This window comes from Lampetra planeri, chromosome 22, assembly GCF_965212315.1.
Source record: "Lampetra planeri chromosome 22, kcLamPlan1.2.h2, whole genome shotgun sequence".
NCBI lineage: Eukaryota > Metazoa > Chordata > Hyperoartia > Petromyzontiformes > Petromyzontidae > Lampetra > Lampetra planeri.
Window position 1 is genome coordinate 5,340,355 of NC_136128.1, and position 23,261 is coordinate 5,363,615.

Here is a 23,261-nt window from a genome sequence, read left to right on the forward strand (position 1 = left end):
TCTTTCCGCACTCAGTGAGGGTTGGTGACTCAGTGCCACATGAGCTGCAAATAGGTCGAAAAGTAAACCAGGCGATGGCTTCAAGTAGCAATACAAACAGACTGCACATTGTGCTATTCCACCCCATCCTAGGTAAACGATACACACCTCCCATGGCCTAATTTACGTGTTTTTTTGTGTTTCATCCGTGTTATTGTTTGTCCAGCCCACCCCTCCCTCATTGCTCCTGATAATCCAGCTTCGGACTATTGAGTTGTTTCAAGTGCTGAAGGCTAACCCACTTAATGGCACACACGTGTTCGCCATTCTGAACCTTTTGCTGACGTGCCGCCCATTGCAAAGTCAAACTTTACATTACTCGGTGTCTAATAGGCAGAAGAAGTTGCTGGATTCTTGGATTATAACCTGAAGGCTATTTGCGTGTAGTCAGAAACTTGCCACTAAAGCGAATTACACATGACATTGTATCGCAGAACAGGCGTTTAAATTGATGATGAAGATGATGATGATATTATGCATGCAGTTGTGTTGTCCTTCCCCATCACCTCCGATTAGCACAGTTGGCTACGTACGGTGCGAACGAAGTTCAACAAACATACATACAGAACGTATTTCAAATATGTGCGACTGAAAAGAAAAACACGTGTAAAACATCAAAGGAAACTGCTACATTGCAAACTGCAATAAAACACGAGCGCTGTGTACACAAGGAGATGGCTTGAAATGTCAAACACAATGTTGTTATTCTGTGTAATGACTCATGGCACAGCCCACGAAGAGCTGCACAATTCCTTTGTCTTGTACCGATCATTATTCCTTCAGTCATGGTACTCCTCAAACCTGGACCAATGTGTTCTAGATTTGAAGCTTTCGTGACCGCAAGGATTCATACTCTTTGCGTTTTTTTCGGTAAAGTCACGTAGGTAAAAAAAATGAAAACAACTAAATTAAATCACGACGTTTCGGGCGCAACAAAGAAGGACGCTTGTGTATTGCGCCCGAAACGTCGTGATTTAATTTAGTTGTTTTCATTTATTACATTTTTTACCTACGTGACTTTACCGAAAAAACCCCAAAGAGTACTGGAACTATGTGGCCTATCTTCTGCAACTTGCATCCATTCACCGTTTATAAGGTACAACAACAAAAAAAACGATTCACTGCTTATAAATTCTGAGTACGAATGCGTGTAATCAGTTTCTATCTTTAATCAACTTATTGTGTGTTGCTTTGTTTTCAATATTGTCTGATGCTCATTATTTTCAGACATTGATTGTTGTGCAATTACCTTCTCTGTTCCAGCATTAGAGTTTAGCTCGGTGTGTTAAACTTGCATTGTATTACCACGCTGGGTGTCATTCGCTCACACAGGTATCTCCGTTGAAAAGGAAACTTGAAGACCCAATGAGTTCAAACTTAATTTGGAGCTTTCGTGACTGCAGGAATTATTATTTGGTTCTTTCGGTAAAGTCACGTATCAAGATAAAATAATAAATAAAAATACTAGTATTTTATTTTATTTATTATTTTATCTTGAAATAAAATATTAGTATATTATTTTATTTATTATTTTATCTTGATACGTGACTTTACCGAAAGAACCAAAGAATAACCCAATGAGTTCTCACTTGGTAAAATTAAATTTATTAATCCATCAATCTAAGTAGAATATTGCTTTCAAGGAGGCACGCACCGACATATTCCAGGTGACCGGAGGCCAATCATATTCGATGATTTACTGCACATCTGTAAAAAAATTGTTATTTAGCTCGTCGGATTTCTGCAGGATATATAAAGATTCTGATTTTGATGTCCGATTAACATCCAAACTGTAGTTGTAGCACATGAAGACAAAAGGAAAATCACTGCGGAATCATAATGCTAATTGGAAACAAAATAATTCAAGTTGAATCAAGGCCGTAGCCATGGAGTCAACATTGGGGGGGACCAAATCTTCCAGGGGGTCTGGGGGCCCCAACCCAGAAAAATATCTAAATTTTAAAACTAATTTCCTGCCTAAAATATTAAAACATTCACTAACACATTGGGATGGACTTTTTATTTATTTTTTACAATAATGTCTAATAATGTTATTGTATTACATTGCTCTGATTTAACTTTTTTACCATTTCTTGTTTCATTGTATGTAATAGCAGAGATTAGGGATTAATAAAGTACAACCATAACCACAATCATATGAACAGAAATCTATGCATTGATTTACATGAAGACAAGTCCAGATATTGTGGCCAAGGTTTAGCAAATTGTTGTTTTAATGTACATAGCATAGCAAATTTTTTTTATAACAATATATTTGGGGGGACATTTTGAGCATATTTGAATATTGGGGGGATGTGTTATCATAATTACGGCCTTGAGTTGAATAAAAAAAAGGGAGCACTTCATTGGAACGTCAGCTTAATGTTCATTAGCGCCAATAAGCACTATGAAGTGGTAATATATATATATTTTTAACGTGATGGACTTCTGCGCATTGAAACAATAAAGGGCCACTTGTATTTGACAGGAACAAATGCGGATGAAGGAACGTGATCATCCTGTACAATGGAACAACAACAAAAGGTAAAGCTCCACGCTCGAGCGCAATTAAAGTCGTGCTCCAGCAAATGAACACGTACACACACACAGGCGAGCCTCAATCGAAACATACGAAAATCCGCTGCAGGTCACGCCAGGTTAGACGGTGAAAACACCGTGCCACCTGGCACTGGAGGGACAAAGGTGGCCGGGTTTCCATTCCCCCTTTCTTAACTTTGTGCAGCCCACCGAGACCTTGAGTCAAGCCAGAGGTGGTGGTCGTCTCCACCGAGAGACCCCTGAACCAGCAGCGGAAATTCAAACAATTTGACACCGCACCTCCAGTGAGCACGGTTGAGTACGTACCGTGCAAAAAGTGCCCGCCACAAATGAACTGCAATGCCTTTGGTGATATCGTCAAGGAACGTAAATCATCACCGCGAACTCCGGTCATCCTCGCAGCGGTGGTGGCGGCATTTGGCTTGCTATTGAACAAAGACGTGTCACCGCATTGCGCGCTTTCGGGTGTGCTTCTGCGGCCGTCTGGAACGCTCTTCCTTGCCGATATGGGGAAGCCACTAAACCTATGCACTTTTAAATCAACACTGAAAACTTTTTATGTTTATTTTGTTGTCCTTCCACCGCACTTTCGATTTGCACGGTTGGCTACGTAAGGTGCGAAAGAAGTTCAACATCCATCCATACATTGTGCTACTAATTATATGGATCTCGTAGTGATGATGGGCAAAGTCCACCCAACAGCCTTGACCACCTGCCCAAATCGGGATTTGAATTTATATACCTCTTCTTGTGAATCTAGTACTCAGACTATAGCAACATCTTAGGGGCCGTCCATAAATGACGTCACGCACCTGGGGGCGGTGGGGCCAGATATTTGTGACGATGTGTGACGATGGGGGGGGGGGGGGGGTTGAGAAATGTGACGTCACATCAAAATGCGCAACTTTAAATAAATATAGACAACACCTTCTACTTAATTAAATAGCCTTTTTAATAAACGTTTTCTCCGACAACATCAGAGTGCAGCGCTACATTGAACACGCACCACAATGACAATAGTTTAAAGCGATTTGAAGCAGAGCTTTGTGACGTCATATTTGAAGGGGGTCTGACTTTTTGTGACGCCGTGTGACGAAGGGGGGGGTGGGTCAAAAATCGTCCAAAATCGCGTGACGTCATTTATGGACGTCCCCTTACTGGATAAACAAGGTTATGGAAAGATGGATCCAAATTGCTTCCTGCAATTAAGTATCAGGAGAATGGGTTCCAGGCCATGGTGTGGGTTCGCAATAGGAGATACATAAAATTGCATTCAAAATGAAATAAGATGTATTTGAATGCTTACTGTGTAAATTATTAGTTAAATATATATTCCTTAAATCCCCCCCACTTTTGAGTGTAAATTGGTACAGTGCAGTTCAGTCGATCGATCGATCGATCGATCGATCGGTAGGCCGCTATGTATTGGGAAATGTGTGGTTAATACTCCTACGCTTCTGAAGTGCAGCGCTTCGCGACCAGTGTGCCACTGTGGCAAAGTTCCTGGCATACCGTGGTACTGCCGGAATTCCCACAAAGGGAGAGGACTTCACTGTTCGCAAGCTAGGACAGACAAACTCTCCTCCGTGCTGTTCAGTGAGCAATCCATCCCCCACCCCCCACCTCCTGCCCTCCCCTCTCCACGGGTTTCGCGGTGCTGTACGGAAGCAGACAGCCGTCAGCCACCACCCCCGGCCCTCCCAACTCGCTTGGTTATGCGTGTGTAGTGACATCCACTACACGTGCACAGTTGTAATTGTTTTTGGTTTGGTGTGCGCAGTGAGAAAGATCGAGAAAGCGTGCCGCCGTGGAATGATTGAGGATGAGGAGTGAGGCTGTAGCGTACACAACATGCAGGGAGACAATATTCCACAACTCGTGCCGCAGCACCAGAAAGTCAGGCTTATTGAAAACATGGTTGGTTCAATTTGAAGACGTTGCCAAAACTGACACGTGTATGGAACACAATACCTGCAATTAAAATAAGATTTGTTACGTAAGGTGCTAAATGAGTTCAACATACATACATGATGGGTGGCAAAGGGGGCAGGAATTAGAAGGGGGGATGGGAGGAGGGGTGAATTATAAAACTTTAAGGGGAGAAATTTGAAGAAGGTCTGGACAATATGGCTAACCTGATTCTTCATGGACAAAAGGCACCTTTAAGTTGCATAACTATACTGTGATAAATTATATAAAACATGTCGCCATCTGTCTATCTCGTGTTTGATGAAGGCCTCCGCAATGCTATGTCGGCAATGACGGTGAGTTGGCCATACTTCATCACGCTGGTGAGTGTGAGTTGGTGGTGAAGTTTCGGAGGTTTAACTACAGTGTCACGGCAATTGTGCAATAAGCATACAGCGCAATTTACAATGTGCACAATTTTGCAAAACATACTGCCCATCTGACGTGCTGGGTTTTAAACAATTAAGAGGCAAATAAATGTGCCATTACAACGGTTGTCACACATCCCATTTAACAAGGGCTGTTATAGTCGTGAATAAATAAATGCGGAGCCAAGGACATTGTTTTCTCTTCCAGGAATCGCAAGTCATTAGAACGATGTGCCTTTAAAAATTAAAAAAATCTCAACAGCCTTCCATAATGTGGCTGCACCCTGCCAAAATAGCCTACGATTGTCACCGATGGCTCAGTGTGGTCCTTTTGAAACTTGGAGCCGTTGTGCAGATGGCACTAGTTTAACCGAGGTAAAGGATTCTCACTTTCCAGGATTCGCGAGCGTTTACCGTCAGCAGGTCGCTGCGAAGGGAAAAGGCACTTAAAAGGCTTGTTTACGCTCTTTGCCACCACCTCTGATAAATATGAAAAGTTATATTATGCGCGAAGCCTTGTGCCGGCAGGTCCTATTATCTGTGATAGCTGTAGGGTCTGCGAAAACTCTTACAGCATTATCTACAATCATATTTATAGTATCCTGCTTTGTGGAAGGGCCTCCTATTATGCACATTCTTTGTCGCAGATAATAAGAGTTAATTGGCACATTCATCCTATTACCCGTGACTTTCCCACTAATAGGTGTTGTAAAGTTGCAGATAAAAGGATCCGTGATGTATCTTGCCCCACATTACTGCGGATAAGTAGAGTTCTACGGTGGTACAGATACAGTAGAATGTGTGTCATCTGCACGCATGTGTTTTTGTGGAAGATAATCGGTTTGGAGAATACCACATCATGGGAGGCAATTAAATTAATTATGCAATGAATTACAGCAACATAGAATGTCTCCAGTTCATTGCATGGGGGAAAAAAACCAGGAATGATTAAATTATAGAAATCTTCTTCTGGGGGTGCATTATATCAGTAGCATAGGTTCAACGCAGGAAAACTCTGGGCCAGTTGCAACATCTGGTGCCTGATTACCAGTCAGGCTTTCTTGAACCAGTGCTTGGTGAACTGCCAGATGGTAATGCTTACTTAGTGTTAAGAGGTACAATTTATGATCTTGTTTAAATTTCAATATAAAGAGTGATTCACCACGTCAGTGCCTGGAAAGTTGCATACTGTACTACCAGTACACATTCAATGCCCGATATAAAAAAAAAACCCACGAATGTCGAGCATTTACGTAATATAATTATAATAATATGTAAGCATATTTACCAGGTCTGAATATATTTAATGCATATAAATATTCACAATGTTCTCTCCTCTCTAGCCGTCAGGCCACGACCTCAGGCCACTAACCACTTACCCCACGGCCCCAACTCGACCGTGAAGAGGCAGCGGCGCGCTGTTATGACCGTCAACGCGGATGCAATCATCAAGTGATCCATCAACCCCAGCCGCCAAGCAGAGATAGGGCTAGCGGCACCAGGACAGGCTATAAATAAACTCAGAACATATGATGCCCTTCGCAAATTCAACTGGGTTCTTGACAAATACATATCGCTCAACGTACATACACACAGAGGGCGACTTGGCAGTCCAGACAATAAATCACCGTAAGCACTGATCCTTGTTAAAAAAAAAAACTGCTGGAGGAAGGCCTCCCCATGCCAGGTCAGTCATGCGGATTGTTTGACCATACTTCACCACTCTTCTTGGTTCTTTCGGTAAAGTCACGTAGAATGGAAATAATAAAATAATAAAAAATAAAACATAATCAAATACATTCTCACGACGTTTCGGACACAGACCTGTTCTCCACCTGAGGACGGCTGCTTGCGTTTTGGCCGAAACGTCGTGAGAATTATTTTATTATGTTTTATTTTTATTATTTTATTATTTCCATTCTACGTGACTTTACCGAAAGAACCAAGAAGATGAATGCCTGCAGTCACGAAAGCTTTAAATCGAAACATACTTCACCACGTTGGACGGTATAGGTTGGTGGTCAGAGAGGGGTGGCCAGGATAACCCGTTGGGATTTTACTCCGCCACTGATTTTAGCCGTGACTGTGCCCACTGAACCGGCACTCTCCCTGCAAACAAAAAAAAACCCCATGGCAGTATTCACTTAAAACCCTCAGGTAAAGTGGGCAGGCACATAGGTAGGTAGGTGCTTTGTTTAGGCAAGTACACTCGGTACGCAGTAAACATGCAACGTTGGGGGCTACGTTGTCATTGTGGTTGGAACCGTTCAACGTTGGGCCAACGTTGACCCAACGTTCCATGCTAACTGGGTCGTGGGAATTCTTTACTTAACCACATGAAGACCCACCAGTGCATTTCTATTTGTAAGGGAAACCCTGAAACAATTAAAGAAACACATCCCCCAATCAGCGCACCAAGTAATTGGCCTCCTATGGAGGAGGATAGTAAAGTCACTCTGACCAGTTATACCCCCCCCCCCCCCCCGTTAGTCCGGCTCGCCGAGGCGTTCCTGCCAAGTACTCGCATTAGACACGTACAGGCAGAAGTCACCGACTTACGAGCGGTTCGACTTACGAACGGGTCTCGGGAACGAATTGGATTCATAAGACGAGGACTGTCCGTATTCGAAACGTGTGAGTGCTGCCCTTGACTACATTTTCTGTTGGTTAAAACCACAACAGCGCAGTTACCGTCTCAACCGCGCTCATCCCCACGTTAAACCCTTGCACGCTCATCGCAAGCCCTGTTGGGATTTGTCCGGTCAAACCGGCAGGAGGCACTTTGAATGGAACGGACAATTTAAAGCTTTGCATCTAATGTGTGTGCGTACTGTACCGATTATGACGCCACTTGAACACGCTTTCAAGAATACACAGGATGTGTGGCACTGTGATTTCGAGCCTTTTTTTTTAGACGGTTTCAGACCGAACCGCGAGGAAGAACATTGATTTCTGCAGGCAGAATGCGCTTACTCACAAACGACGGCCACAACATATATGGCGGGATTGTAGGCCTACACGAATACATTGTTCCCAGCCTCCAGTGCATTGCTCTGAATATTGCAACGATAAAACGATGTTCGGTCCTTTAATCACAATGTATTTATGTATAGCGATGGTCGTGGGGGTTTGTTTGGCCCTACAAAAATGTGGTGGTAAGTGCAGGTCGGTGAAGGGAGGCTCCCGAACTGGTTCAGATATCACTCTGCAACGGTGTCAGTGGTGGCCAGGAATTGGACTGAGGTGTTCAGGTTCGTGGTGAGGTGCACTAACCACTGCGCCACCATTCCCCCCCTCCCCCTCCGTCGGTACCGTATGAATTACGAAGTATAGTACTGTAACAGTACACTCAGCTTCCATGTCCATTACAGTTACTGTAGTTTATGTACTTTGTGATTATCTTTGCAAGACAGTAATTTTTATATATATACAATTTGACACCGATTTGGTGATGCTGGATTGGCAGTAGTAGAATTAATAATAAAAACAATTCAACAAATTCGTCTATAACACTGTGGCCTAAACAGAAGGCCATGATATTGACGAATGTGTTGAGTTTTGCGTTGCGTGTAGAGTGATTTTCTGTTCTGTGATACAGCTCACGTACCAATCAGGTAGGGATTAAGTTTTGGATTAAAAACTTTCGCATTCCTTTTTTAAGGAACATATTTTAATCCTTTTTTGTATTTGGATTTTGAAATCATTTCCACGATGTGATCATTTAACGTGGCTTCAAAAATACATTCACAATCTCCGGAATAAGGTATAATATTACGGGTAGAGTGCAATTGTATTAACCTTGCAATGCATTGAATGAATGCGCCGCTGCCTGGTTTACGACTCAATGGGCAGCTGTGATGCCCTTTCGTAAAATATTCATCCAGCAATAATTTACAGCCCTTTGTCAATCCACTGCTGGAGTAAAGGGCTCCCCATGCCATATTGGTCAAAGTGGTTGTGTGACCATACGTCCAGTGGTGGAAATGGTCTGGAACACCCTGAAACACCGTGGTGGGAGTGAAAATTTGAATTCCGGAAGGAATCAAGGGTGTATCTTGTGTTTTTACTCACAGATAGACCCCTTGACTAACAGATAGACCCTTTGACTAACAGAGAGACCAACAGACAAGCACAGAAACCCACAGACACGCTCATAGACCCACAGACGTTCCAAGCGCCCACAGACACGCACAGAAACTCACAGACACGCAGAGAACCACAGACACGCACAGAGACCCACAGACGCGCCCAGCGACCCACACACACGCACAGAGACCCACAGACACGCACAGAGACCCACAGACACGCACAGAAACCCACAGACATGCTCAGAGACCCACAGACGCGACCAGCGACCCACACACACGCGCAGAGACCCACAGACACACACAGAAACCCACAGACATGCTCAGAGACCCACAGACGCGACCAGCGACCCACACACACGCGCAGAGACCCACACACACGTGCAGAGACCCACAGACACGCACAGAAACCCACAGACATGCTCAGAGACCCACAGACGCGACCAGCGACCCACACACACGCGCAGAGACCAACAGACACGCACAGAGACCCCCACAGACACGTGCACAAAAACCAACAGACACAGTCATACCCACACACGGAGCGAAGCTCCTCTTTTTTTCTCCTCCTACCCAGATCTAGTTGGGGATGGTGGGGGGGGATAATTTATGAGTTCCCCCAGTCATTTATTCACATTTCCAGCCCTGCGTACGTCACCACGTGCTGATGAGTGCTGGCTTCGTGAAGTGGGAGGGGGCCCTCGCCTTATTCAGATATCACTCGCTACTGATGTTAGCCACGGCTGGGAATTTAAACTAAAGTTGCCAGGTTCACGGGGTTCCTGGAGCAGTACGTGAAGCATGAACCACTGCGTCACCGCTCCCACCCAAGTGCTTTGGTTTAAACGCAAATTTATTGCACTTACAGATGTCAAAGGTCAACGTAAAGTGCAGCCATTTAAGCAATCGGTGGTGATGCTAATCTATACTGACGGTACTGAAGACAGCGGTAGAACTTCAATGGCCACGATGCGACCAAATATGTCTGTCCATATAAAAAATGATGCTTAGTTATGGTCAGATTCACATTTCGATTAAACTTGGCAAACACACAACTCCTTGGCCAATTGCCGCTGCACTGTTGGTTGATGGATAAATTGGTGGATTTTCACCCAGAATCAGACAGTTAAGGAGAAGCGTGCGAATTGGGCCCTGAATGTCTGCCAGCGGTTGGTTGCAACGTTACAAGGCACAGTCAACAAGGCTCTCCACATTTCATAACTGGCAATTGCCCAATTAGACGGTCACGTGAAGGAATGGTGGCACGTGCCACGCACGCACACACGGCTTCTCTCATCAACTTTAATTAACAATAAATCACAGGAAAGTGTTCATCTCCGCCGGCAAAGCCATAAAACTGACACAAAGTGGCACACGAGCGAAAGCGGCGCACACCGGACAGACAAATTATACCCTGCATGCCTTTCACATCGACTCCATCTGTAGAAGAAGAAACAAAAATCGTACGTCACGAGATGGTGCTCATGCATGCCGCTGCGCCTCTCTGGTTATCCGCACTTTGGCTCCACCTTACTTTTACAATGCAATCGGATTTTCTCCCCAAAATTTGCGGCATGCATACAGCGTGTATGTGTGTTTGAGCTTCTTTCACACCGTACGTAGCAAACCGCGCTAATATTCCCGACATAGCTATCAGCCTCATTGTATGAGGCGGAAGAACTCATTCGGAACTCTACCACAGCAGAGGTGTGCATTACAATTCACGGTGGGGGTTTGAAGTTGTTTGTTCAGTGTTTCGTCTCTCCAACCGTTTCCCAATTATTTTCCGATCGTGCTATTGGTGTCATGTAATGAAAGCAATGGAACGTCACCCCACGTTCGACAGCGTTCCCACGAAAACAGATATCACAGATCTGCTTCTGAAATATTTTTCCAGTGACTTCTTATCCACACTAGGGGGCAGTAATTGTTAATCACGTAAAAAAACTTTTATTTTATCAGGTAAGGTCCCAATTAGTTTTTAGCTCTCTTTCAGAAGCGACCTGGCCACAAATAATAGCTCAACGAAGTGGCTTGTCATTTGTAAAATTATAGCAATCAAGCACTCAAAAAACTATGTTTCTAAATGTGGAGGGAAAAATTGGAGGACCTGGAGAAATCCACATGACCACGGGGAGAACGCGCAAACTCCAAATATACAGCAGGCTTACAGGGTTGGGATCGAACCCAAGACCTTCTGTACACGAGGTAGTTAACATCTTGCCAACGTGGCACCCACATGGCTCAATCAGGCATCCCCCCTCTCCCCAACACCAATATATTTGAACCAGGGCACTGCCCGTCCCACCCCAACTACATCGCCCCCTGAATGAAGCGGCGATAAAAAAGCAAAGAGTCCTACGCTTATTCTTTGGGTCTTTAGGTAAAGTCACGTAGATAGGTTCAAAGAAAATAACAAAAAAAACTAAAAACGACGTTTCAATCGCAACGCAAGTGGCCGTCATCAGGATTTTTTTGTTATTTTCTTTGAACCTTTTTACGTGACTTTACCGAAAAACCCAAAGAATATGAATTCCTGCAGTCACGAAAGATTTAAGTTAAGATTTAGTGCTATGCTTCTGAGAACATCAAATAGGAATGGGTGACCAAGCCTTTGCCGTTGCAGCACCAACGTTTTGGGACAACCTTGTCTCCTCCTCTTCCTCCTTAACGTCGTGAATCTTCCTTCGAGAAGATATCCTCAAGCAGAAGATTGGTGCTTGATACAACTGCATTTGCCAATGTAATTTGTAGCTCTCATCCTCACCCATGTATCTATAATTCCGTTTTAATGGGCAATTTTATTGAGGGACTGTGTGTTGTCTTGGTGTGGCCTGGGATTGTGTTTTCTGTTGCTTTGCTGCCTTGCCCAAACTTGGGAATCGGTGTACTTATTTAATTTTAACTTATATACTTTATCTAGTTTTTTTTGGTGATCTGCTTTCCTTTTCTATACCTTTGCACTCCGATATTTTTTTATATTGTTTGTTATTGTAACTTTCTGAGCCTCCCCTACTGGACAGCTGTGAAAAAGAGCTTCATAGCTCATCGGATTTCTCCAGATTCTGATTCTGAGACAACCTGACGAAAACAAGTCGACTCAGATGGCTCGGACATGTCGTCATGGGAGAGAAAAATAACAACACCAGATGGTGAAGGGCATGGACGCATCGGCGCAAGAGACAAGAGGCGCAGGCGTAGAAAAGAGGTGGTTTCCAAGTGGTGAAAGAGGATGTGAAGGGTTTGTGGAGTAGATGTTGGAGAGTCTGGCCCAAAACAAACAGACATCTCCACGTGAGTTTGACACATTCCAGGAACATTTTCAAATGAAAAGAGACTTCAGCTTTATATTATAAACATCCCGTTCCCACCGCTCTGACGCCACCACTCAGCAATCTGGTGCTGCGATACATCTGCCACGACCTTAAGAGTACACCATACTCCCTTATTACGTGTTTGTCAAACTGTCAATACACCTTTGCGAGTGCATTTATACGTGGCACTGTTGGGTTTGTATGTATGCGTTAAAATATTGATTGATGGATTGGAAGGATTTAGTTTCACTGCCCTTGATTGCCCAAACAGCTGTTCCAACGCCCAGTCGTGTCCGTCACACGCACGGCACACAGCTCGTGATTAATGGCTGCTGCAGAACACGCGGCGTATACACGCACGGAGCCCGGCGACTTGGCAGGCACGGTGGCAATGTTCAATCCGCTTAAACATCGTCAAACGACAATATAATCATAGTCGACCTGAGTTTAATTCCCAGTCATGGGTAACAACGAACACTGATTTCCAGTCAACATGCCAACGTGGGGCTAACGTTGGCACGTGGCACGAGATCGTTGATCCAAACGTTGGTCCAACGTTCAGCCATCGGTTCTTACTCGGGGCAATTTCTCTAACCAGTGCTGGTGCCCCCACTGACCATCGCGGTGAAGTATGGGCGAAAAGCCCCTTGACCGAAACGGCACCAGGGGGAGCAATTCATCCAGCAGTGGATTGAAACTGGCTGTAAATTTCTCATTGTTGCTGTGGCCGATTCTTTCTTCACAGCAACGGTGGGCAAGCTGCCACGTCAGCCGATTAAGGGAGCCTCTGAATTTTTCACTGCTAATCGCGAGTGGTTATAAAAAAAATGTATATACATCGAGAGGAAAACATGTTTTTAGAAAGGAAATACTGTGGTTTCGACTCAAGCCCAAAAACTATAGGGGGCTAGGCATTGGTCTTGGGTCAATTGTGTGGCGTGTTTCAAAGGGGTTTATGGGCGTGTGCGTCCCGCCTTGATAGAGACAAGTGTACTGAGAAGGTTGTCGCGGCTGTACTGACGTAGCTCTTCTCCGATGCGTGTTCGGATAAGTTGCGCACATTGTGCGGCGTCTTGTCCGACGTTTCGCGCACTGCGTGCCTGAAGCTTCTTCGGTAACTAAATATGTACGCATGTATGTTGAACTTCTTTCGCACCGTGCGTAGCCAACCGTGCTCATCGGAGGTGCGAAGTGAACATCAATTTGGTTCCTGAAGAAGCCCCCCCAGCACGTAGAGCGAAACGTCGGACATTGTTCCGACAGAACCACATGCGGTAGCCACCTGAGCGTGCATCAGAGAGCGAGGTGGGCAACGTTTCCTGGTTGGGTGGGCGTTGTAATAGCTAAGCCCATCATCAGCTGCCTTAACATAAAAGTGGTGCAGGAATAACGTCGCATATCCAACTCGCTGGGGATTGAGTTCTAGGCGGATTTGTGAAAAGGTCGGATAGGTGAACGAAGTCAACAGACATCCGTAGTTACTCCATTTGCAAATGGGTGACCGGACAATAACGAAGCACAAGCTTGCTTAAAACATGGGACAATGCTTCACTGTACTTTAAGAGCAAGTGAAAGTACGCAAGATAAAAACTAAGTACAATACTACACGTGAAAAGTTCACATTTGTGAACAACTGAAGTGAATGAGTTATGCCGCGTGCAAATACAACGCTAAGTGTGAGCAGATAATCGGTCAAGGCCGATATAATGTATATGCATTCATTAATCCCCCTCGCCCGTGAAGGGCTCACAAGTGACGTCTTCACATCTCCCCCTCTATTTAAGGAACGAAACGGGAGGATTTCTCCACAAATCTGGCTGTCCGCCTGATGATGCTAGTTGTAATTACTAGCGAAACGTCGTACTCAGATTGTAAATGTCGTGGATTTGCTCTCCAACTCACCGGTGTGTGCTGTACTATTAACGAATTGGCACGTTCTGTTTACACGACAAACCTGACTATTTCCCTGTGCTGGGTGGTGGCGGGTTTAACGACACATTTATATCTACGCGATCTAACCCCAAACAAACCTACATTATGTATATCAATGCGGATATGATGTTCGGATATGCGACATTCGAATCCCTGTCTCTGGATGCTTTATTGACTTTCTCCGAGTGTTTCTGTCGTCGTCATCCCCCACCCCCCCGAGGAGCATCCCCTCCTCCTCCACCACTCTTCTCCAAGTTCGCTTGTGTCTGGTGTAGCATCATCGTCCTCCTCCCCTTGACAATGAGTTGGCTTCAAAGATCTCGCAGCTCTCCTCGGCCCTTGGCTTCATCACTCCGCCGCGCAAGCCCTGGGCCGCCGCTCACCCCTCCCCTCCCGAAGCCACCTCCCGTGGTCACGGAAAGGTTGGACGACAAGCTGGGAGAACAGCCATCACACTCTACCCCGCCCTCCTCATTAATGATTCAAGTCAAAGTGATTTCCGGCGCAAATGAGCATTGAGGCATTGGTGATTATCTCCTGTTTACAGCCCTGAGCCAGTGGTGGAAATTCGACATTCCTATGGTAGGGGGTGAGGCTATCGAAACGACAATACCACTGTTGACTTCCCCACAATGTGGTGCCTTTTTTATCGACCCCCGGCAGGATGATGGGTTGAGTCAAACCCCCTAATCAGGAGTTGACCTTGCAACCTTTCCAATTGCGAGCCGCTCGCTCTACAACTTAGCCAGCTGGCCGATCAAATAAAAAAACACACACATCGGTATATTATTTAACAGCAGTGGTGGTTTTTCTTCAAAGTTCGCCGGATCTCTAGTGGCATCCCTCTATTGATTTGCGTCGCTCTTCATGTGACGCTCTTCAAGCTGTGACGCCGTTCAAACCGTCTGCAGTCGTTGGAGGTCGCTCGAACAAAAATTCCCAACTTTGAGTGCAATTTTTAGCGGTTGACTTCCACGGCCTTTTTCATCCTCACATTCACGGGGCCGTCAGAGCTGGAGCAGAGTGCACTGTGGACCCATGCGGATTATGTAGCTACACATTCTGTGTGGCTTTTAAAACACTTTATTTTTAAACCTTTGTTTGAAATTGCCGGTTTCATGCCCCCTTGAGTTTTTGTATGGCCCCCACCCCACCCTCTGTAAACAAGGTCAGGTTACAGGGTTGACTATTCCACCACAAGTGATCCGAATGTTGATTGTATTGTAGAGGACAGATGCAATGATGGGTGAACAATGCATGTGCTTGCATACAGATAAACTATACAACTTGTATTTTACCAGATAATTCCCACTGAGCTATGCAGCTCGTTTTCAGAAGCGACCTGGCCACAAAAGATTGCTCAACGAAGTGGCTTATCACGTGGGAATTTATAGCAGCCAAATGCTCTAAGAATTGCATACGTCAGATATTGGGTGACACTGATTTGAATTGTGGCAAAAAAACAAGTCAGGTGGTAGAACAACATCCAAACCAACCTCAATCACACCGCGCAGTGAATCTAAATTGATAGCTTTTATACAATTCCAGTTCCAATTCCCTAGTAATAACATTTTACACAAACGCAAAATTATCACTTTTTAAAGTTACGCATGCACAGCTATCCATACTTAATGGGAAATGCGTTTTTACTTTTAAAGCCACAGTATTATTGACGAATGTGTCGATTTTTGTTTGTTATTTATGGTTGTGCACTAGTGCCGACGCAGTACCACCAAATAATGTGTTTCATGATTGTAATGGGATGAGTTCCGGTTTTACAAATTAAAAACGGACTTTTGGAACGTTTCAAGACAACTTCAGATCTCTTCAGATGTTCGCATCATTCACGTTGCTCACTCGTGTGAGACGTCTGATGTCACCCGATGCCACGTGACCTAACTTTTGTTTGCAAAAGCACGGGAGCGACGTCAATTTAGTGAGGTCGGATCATCCCCCATTTCATATCAATGCTTAATTTTCGTTTTCTGTTTCACTTATCCGATGATTGGGAGCACATCCCTAAATACTTGCATAAAAGCGCATAGCTATCGATAAGACAAAATATAACAAAGATAAAATGCCATGTTCAGCATGAACTGTTTAATACGTAGGCTTTCGCGACAAATAGACACAAGAGGTGTTTTTGGGTTAGATCGCATTTAACGACACGTTTATATTTACGCGATATAACCCCCCACAAAAACCTCTCATGGACAATCTTGAACCGTTTAAATGACACCAAAAACATCAGTACGTTATTGATATTTACCAGAACGAATACAATTAATGTTTTAAATTTTTTTTTATAAATGTAGGGCCCTATTTATAAGCATGGAATGTTGCCACTCATGGGAGGTTTCGAGAACTGCCTCTGTTAAGCGGCGAGGAAGATGGAAACCCCAGAGAACACTGGCGCAGCACGTGAGGGAGACAACGCTCAGAGTTATCTGCAAAGTCTGGTGAAAGTGCTGTTGGCGAATGTCTGTGAGGGTCAGCGTGGCATTCCAACACGGCGTGTTTGGGACATACTCGAAGGGTCTCATATTGGCGTTGATCACGCCGGGGCTCTTATGCAATTCAGGCTGATACAACCAAGGGAGGGCCTCGTGCCCAGGCCGGGGGTCCCAGATGCCAACATTTTACACTCGAGCACGCAAAAATATATAAACGGACAATACTTGCAAGGGTGGGAAGCGGTCGTGTGGCGGTGAGTGCGCTGAGCTAGGAACCTGGCGACCAAAGTTCAATTCCCGCTCGCGATCAACACCAGTGACGAGTATCCGAATGGGACCTGGGCTTCCCCTAGGTCGACTCAGCCTCAGATGAGTACCCGGTGTGGTGTGTAACCATTGCCACTTGGGAGACAAAGGCGGCCGGGCGTGGTGCTGGCCACCCACGCCCTCGTGTGCCGTGCCGGCCTTCATAGGTGCTCGCTATTGGCACTTGCCCCGTCAGTCTGTTCAGGCTATACGGGGGATCTTTGACTTTGTGGGTGCGAGAACGTGTGAATTCCTGCACCGGTTAAGAAGAAAATTGCACGGGGGGGGGGGGGGGAGGAGGTGGGGGTTGAGATGGCCACCATCTTTGTACAGTGCTACAAAAGCACAGTGAATTTCATTACAATGTGCAAATGAGAGGCATCACCTCGCCTGCGTGCAGCACGACCTGGGTGTGCGTGAGGACACGGTGACGTGTTCACACACCGTGGGATTCAACGCAGCCGGGGGAGGCGGGGGTACGTGGGGACACCACTGCCACTGTGGGATGGACCGAGCCCCACACGCTCTACGGATCAGAGCCCAGATGAAATACTGCGGTGCCAATCCGCGCGTGACAACGTGATCACAAGGCGTGAGCTCGCAGTGCCAGCGCCGCGGTCAGCATTGGCATCGGCCGTGGTCGATCCACTGCTCGATTGAAGGGTACCCCCATTCACGAGTCGCCACCGCCACCTCTCGCACCATCCTCGCGATGTAACAATCCACCCACAGCTCCTGCACACGAATGGATTTCATCGCTCCATCTCCACCGGTCGGTCATCGCTCACTACTCAGTCCATTTTCCAGTGGTGAGCACTGGCATTTCTATATTTTTCTCTAGTCCATAGATGAAACAACCATGCCCAATCAAATACCGCAGTACCAGTGCACTGCTGAATTCACGCTTTGCATTTTTGCCTTTTTCATCCCCCCCCACACCCCACACACACCGCCGCATTGCAAGATTTCAAAATGTATTCGACGCGACGGATTAGACCAACATGAGTTTGGCGCGATGCGACTGGCGTACGGCCAGGGATATGTTTTCTCCCGTGTCTCTCGCACGATGGGCCGTCCTTATCAAGAAGCGACCTCCTTTGTTGGAGAATTAAAAATTAATTGCGGCCGGGCTACCTTCGCTGCAGCTATCAAGTGTCAAACAGCGCTGCTGCGAAAAGGAGCGGCCGTCGGTTTCTGTTCGCCCACTTTTGTCTCGCTCAGAGTCCGCGTACACTCGAAGCACAGCCGAAAAGGAACTTCCCTAAGTAGCTGCAATTCCACAGTAAAACCTTGGGTTGCGAGCATAATTCGTTCCGGAAACGTGCTTGTATTCCAAAGCACTCGTATATCAAAGCATTTGTATATCAGTTGTGATCACGTGACGCTCGGAAGACAAAGCGTATACACGTGCTACTCGTATTGCAAGACCTCGCTCGTTTATCAAATTTATATTTATAAAAAATAATTGCTCGTCTTGAAAAACACTCGCAGAGCAAGTTACTCGCAATCCAAGGTTTTACTGTACTTCGCTGCATGGTACTCGTGTGCGCGTGCATGCGTGTGTGCATCGCAGTGATCGTGCCACCGTGCACGGTGACCCCTCCCCCCCCCCCTGCGTTTCACTGGGTGGATTTTTCTGAACATCTTTCATGCGCGCACTGTGGTTTAACGATGTATCATTGTAATTGAAAGCCTTTCCCGTGTTATGTAAAAGTCGATTTGAGTTAAGAGAGTGTTGCACATTTATGGCGGTGGCACGCACACCTTGAGTGCATTTCTATTCAGCAGGGTGTTGCTATACAATACTTGGAACCAAGTCTACAATGATATACGATATTTCCTGAACGAAACAATGCATTACATAACCACGGCCTCTAACACACACACATCATCATCACATAAAATACACAATTGTTGGACCATCGTCCTCCTGACCCCCTTTATCTTGACACACACGGACTTTGGTTATTTGAAAAATGCATTTTTTCTGTGAAAATGTAATAACAAGAAATATGATGATGATGATAATAATATAATCTGCACGGGCACATTGTGGCCGTGTATTTGCTGTGCCTATGCGTCGCGTCTGATGGCTTTATAATGGAGCCACTGTGTATACCACTGTGCACAGCAACGATGTGGAAAACTCATCATATTCGTCAATAATAACACTGTGGCCTTCAATGAAAAGCATACATAATAGGTGACGTTTCGGGCAACGACCCTTCCTCACAGCACATGGACCATGTGTGTTGTATGAATAAGGGCCGATTGCCCGATAAGACTCTTTTACATCTATTTTTTGTGTTTTACTTTATAAAGGCCACAGCCGTGCCATTGACGACTGTGTCGGGTTCTTTTGTCGTGTTGCTCGTGCTTGGTGCACCACATTAGCAACAAATGGGAGGAGGAGGAAGAAGAAGAAGAAAAAAATATGGATGTCTCCTGTGAACATGGCGGAGACGTTGGGCGACACAGATGTCCAATGGCATCGTCTCTGGCCCCTTGATATCTGGCGAGCCAGCCAGGGGCAAGCCGCGGCTGGCTTCAACACACGTGGCAATTGGGATTCGCGCGAGCAGCCAGCTGTGAAAAAAATTCGCCGTTGCGTGTAATTGCGTACGTGTGTATGTGTGTGCCCGAAACCTAGCGACTATTGGATGGCTGGGCGTGAATTGTGTGTGTGTGTGTGTATTATAATGTAATAATTAACGTGTCCTGTACTAAGTCTATGTACCTGAACATGCATGCATGCATCACAGCAAGTGTAGAACATGTATGTGTACATACATGCATGTGCAAAACTGCACATGGGTAAGCACGTACGCATTGATGTAACGTGTTATAATGTAATCAACTACACATATGCACATACGATACATGCTCTATATTCACATCACATCATGTGTACACCATATATGTGTAAACATATGCACGTGCAACTGATTGAAACGTATTTATGCATTAAATGTAGGTGTATGCGTTATGTATGCATGCATATGCACACATCATCCAGCATATCCGCACATGCATGCATCACACCATGTAAAGAACACGTGTGCACATATATGCGTTTGCAACACTATACATGCATGCATATATAGCAAATGCCATTTTACTCGTAAAAATAATCACGTAAATTACCCACTCAAGCTGCACGTAAACGGGAGTCTCAAGACTCCTATGCAGAACCACCCTGCATTGGGACGTTTGACCAATTCCCTTAATGACGTTTAGCATCTGCATATGCATGTAGAAACATTTAATGCATGCAGGCACTGGTGCCAACTTTACATTGCCTGCATGTGGCTGTATATTCACACATACGTGCCCTTCTCTGTTGGGCGTATACATGTGGTGTGGTGTGTGTGACCTGCCCTTCTATTGAAGCTCTACACAACGCATCTCAATGGGATCTCATCCCTAGCTACATAAACGCTCGTGCGTGTGTGTGTGCAAAGCGCGCCTGTGTGCACACGCGTTTACCTAATTGTATCCTGCACAGCAACTTCAACACATACGGTGCATATGCACCTGTGCAATGGCGTGTGTGTAAGTGCAAGTGTGTGCGTGGATCCATTCATCGTTCTGCATAACGAGCTGCCCATAACCGCACACGTAACACGTTGCAGCTAACGGCACACACGGGTTCACGCCTTGCTCGCGAACCCACCCAACACTGCACACGGCCTGTGCAGCATCCATTCACGTATCGGTGTTGCCTACCTGTTTCCCAATATCTTGCACACCCAACCTAACCCATGCGTGCGTTCGTGGGCGCGCGCACCTGTGCACAAGCACACCTGTACACCTGCACGTGCGAGCGTCTTCAAAACCGCCGACCTAAGCGTCAGTACACGCCCACACCCCGGGGCACGCACACGCACATACACACACACACGCGCGCGCATGGTATGCATGCACGCATCGAATCCAACCTCCCCGTTCTTTGCCCTGCCGTCCACACACACACACACACGCCGGTTCGATACCTGAGCATGGCTTGCTCTTTCTCCTCCTCCTGCTTCTGGCGGTCCATGACAGCCAGGATGATCTTGCGCTCCTCTTCGGTGAGGTGGCTCAGGTCGGGCATCTCCGTGCCGGCCGGCGCCGATCCGTGAGCCGGCGACACCGCCTCGAAGCGCGCTTGGTTTTGATTGTGCAGTCCCAAAGGCGTAGACATCACGGCTGCTTGCGGCTTGCTTCCCACTTCCCACCACCACGTCCCTCTCCTCTTATCGTCCCCAACACGCAAGTCACGCGAAAATGGTTAAATACCACTCTAAGACACCTAACAGGGCATTATTATTATTCTTGTTGTTATCGTGATTGTTGTCGCCGCAGATAATGCCGCTCGCTGGTTGGTATCTTCAGTCGACGCCGTTGCTAGCGCCGCATCCTGTCGTAGTAATACCAATAATGATTGGCCCTATTATTAGTATTTCTGCTACTGCTGCTTTGCTGGCTACTGCCGCCGCCGCTGTCTCCTCGCTCGCTCGCTCCGTGACGGACGGACGGCACCAGCAATGGCAGCGGTGAATCGTCAGAGCCGCCGCTGAATGAATGTAGCAGACGACGTCGCTGTTGTTTTCATTTGGGGGGGGGGGGGGTTGTCGTCGCTTCAGTTATTCCGGGCGTGGTGGACGAAGGCGTCTTCGGCTCGTCTTGCGAGTGTTCTTCCTCATTCAGTATACATTACCTTTAGTCACCATGTTTTTTTTCCTCCCCCCCTCTCTCTCAGATGGAAGCATCTTCCTCCTGCTGATGTTTGCTCCTCTTCTCTCTCTCTGTCTTCTCTTATATAACCGTACATCCACACACACACAATTTACAGCGGCAACACAAATCGGTTTTTCATTTCGCCTATCGGCCGGCTCTCTCGGCGTTCTGCTATTTTTTTTGGCGGCTGCACAATGGCTGAATATACGAATAACTGTTGTATATATATATATTTTAATAGGATGTTCGTAATACAAAATTAGATTTGTTCCTCCTCTTCTGTTGTTGCTAATGCTTGATGTTGCTGCTACTGCTGCTGCCTTTCCGACCGCATCTCGTCTTGTTTGTACAGAAAACAAAACGGCAACCAAAAAAAACGGTTCAGTTCCTTTTCGTTTCTCTCTCTCTCTAACCTCCGTCTCGTTTCCCAGTGGCTATTATATTTAAAGAAAAAATACGAACAGTTATTTTTTATTCCACCCTATAGCCTCTTCGCTCCGGCCGGAGAGGGAGAGAGAAAAAAAACAGTGGCTCGCAAAACGCCGAATCAAGCGACCGCTGGCAAGCGAAAAAAAAGGATGGAACGGGTGTTCCGGAATAATAAAACAGGGGGTGGGTAGGGGGGGTGCAAGCACAATACGGACAGGCAGCAGCAGCAGCAGCGGCAGCAGCGTGTGGATGAGTGGGCGGAGCGGGGCCGCTCGCCTTCTCATCAGCGCCTCTTCCTCCTCTATCCCTCTGGCCCGCCGCTGCCAACTGCATTCGCATTGTGACGTCGGCACGTCCGGCAGAGGAACGCCACGTGCTTGCGTCACGGCGGTTCGAGAAAGGCGAGCGAACCGAACGAGAGCGAGAGAGGAGGGGAGGGAGGGGATTTATTCCTCGTTCTTCTCACGCCCTCTCGCGGCGTGCTCACCCCGTGACATCATCACGCACGCAGCACGCGATTGCTACGCGATGTGCATTGGTTTCAAACGTAACCGCAAAAAAAAAACGTGGTTAGGAGGGGGAAAAAAGCAACGTACACACAAACAACCTCTTCGTTTGTGAACAAGCACAATCAGTAGTTCAGTGATGGTCTCGCTCTTTGGTCACCTGCAATGTGTGTCTGCTATGGTGGCTTCTTTCTGGTTATCTTCGGATTGTGCGTACAGTACAGACTTTCATTCGGACACTGCTCTGATGTTGTGCTGTGAACGTGGGCCATTTCTGTCCGTGACCACTATTCCCAATTTGGTATTTATTTTACTGACCCCTGAGTGATGATGTGCTGCGTCGACCATAGCTCCGCTCTGGCTGAATTGAAAGCACACGGAATGGTAATTGTTTGCCATTTTTAACGCTGCTCCAGTGACGTTATGAATACACCGTGTATATATATATTGCACTGATACACTTTACCCCGCTGGCAAATTATTATATATATCTTTTTGCGAGTGGCAGACTTGGCGAGCTGGCTGGTGCATTATTAAAGAGCCCCCCCCTGGCTTCATCAGAGTGTAAAATGGGTTGCATGAG

General features: G+C 46.2%; 1 protein-coding gene across 1 annotated transcript in view; it reads right to left on the reverse strand.

The window, feature by feature from the left end:
• LOC144724938 (regulating synaptic membrane exocytosis protein 2-like) overlaps positions 1-22,457 on the reverse strand; it is a 256,156-nt gene extending 233,699 nt beyond the window's left edge. Inside the window, exon 1 of the mRNA XM_078604261.1 lies at positions 21,017-22,457. Within this exon, the coding sequence (XP_078460387.1) occupies positions 21,017-21,207 (191 nt within the window). The 5' untranslated portion in view covers positions 21,208-22,457. The remainder of the gene's footprint in view (positions 1-21,016) is intronic.
• Between the last annotated feature and the right edge of the window lie 804 nt (positions 22,458-23,261).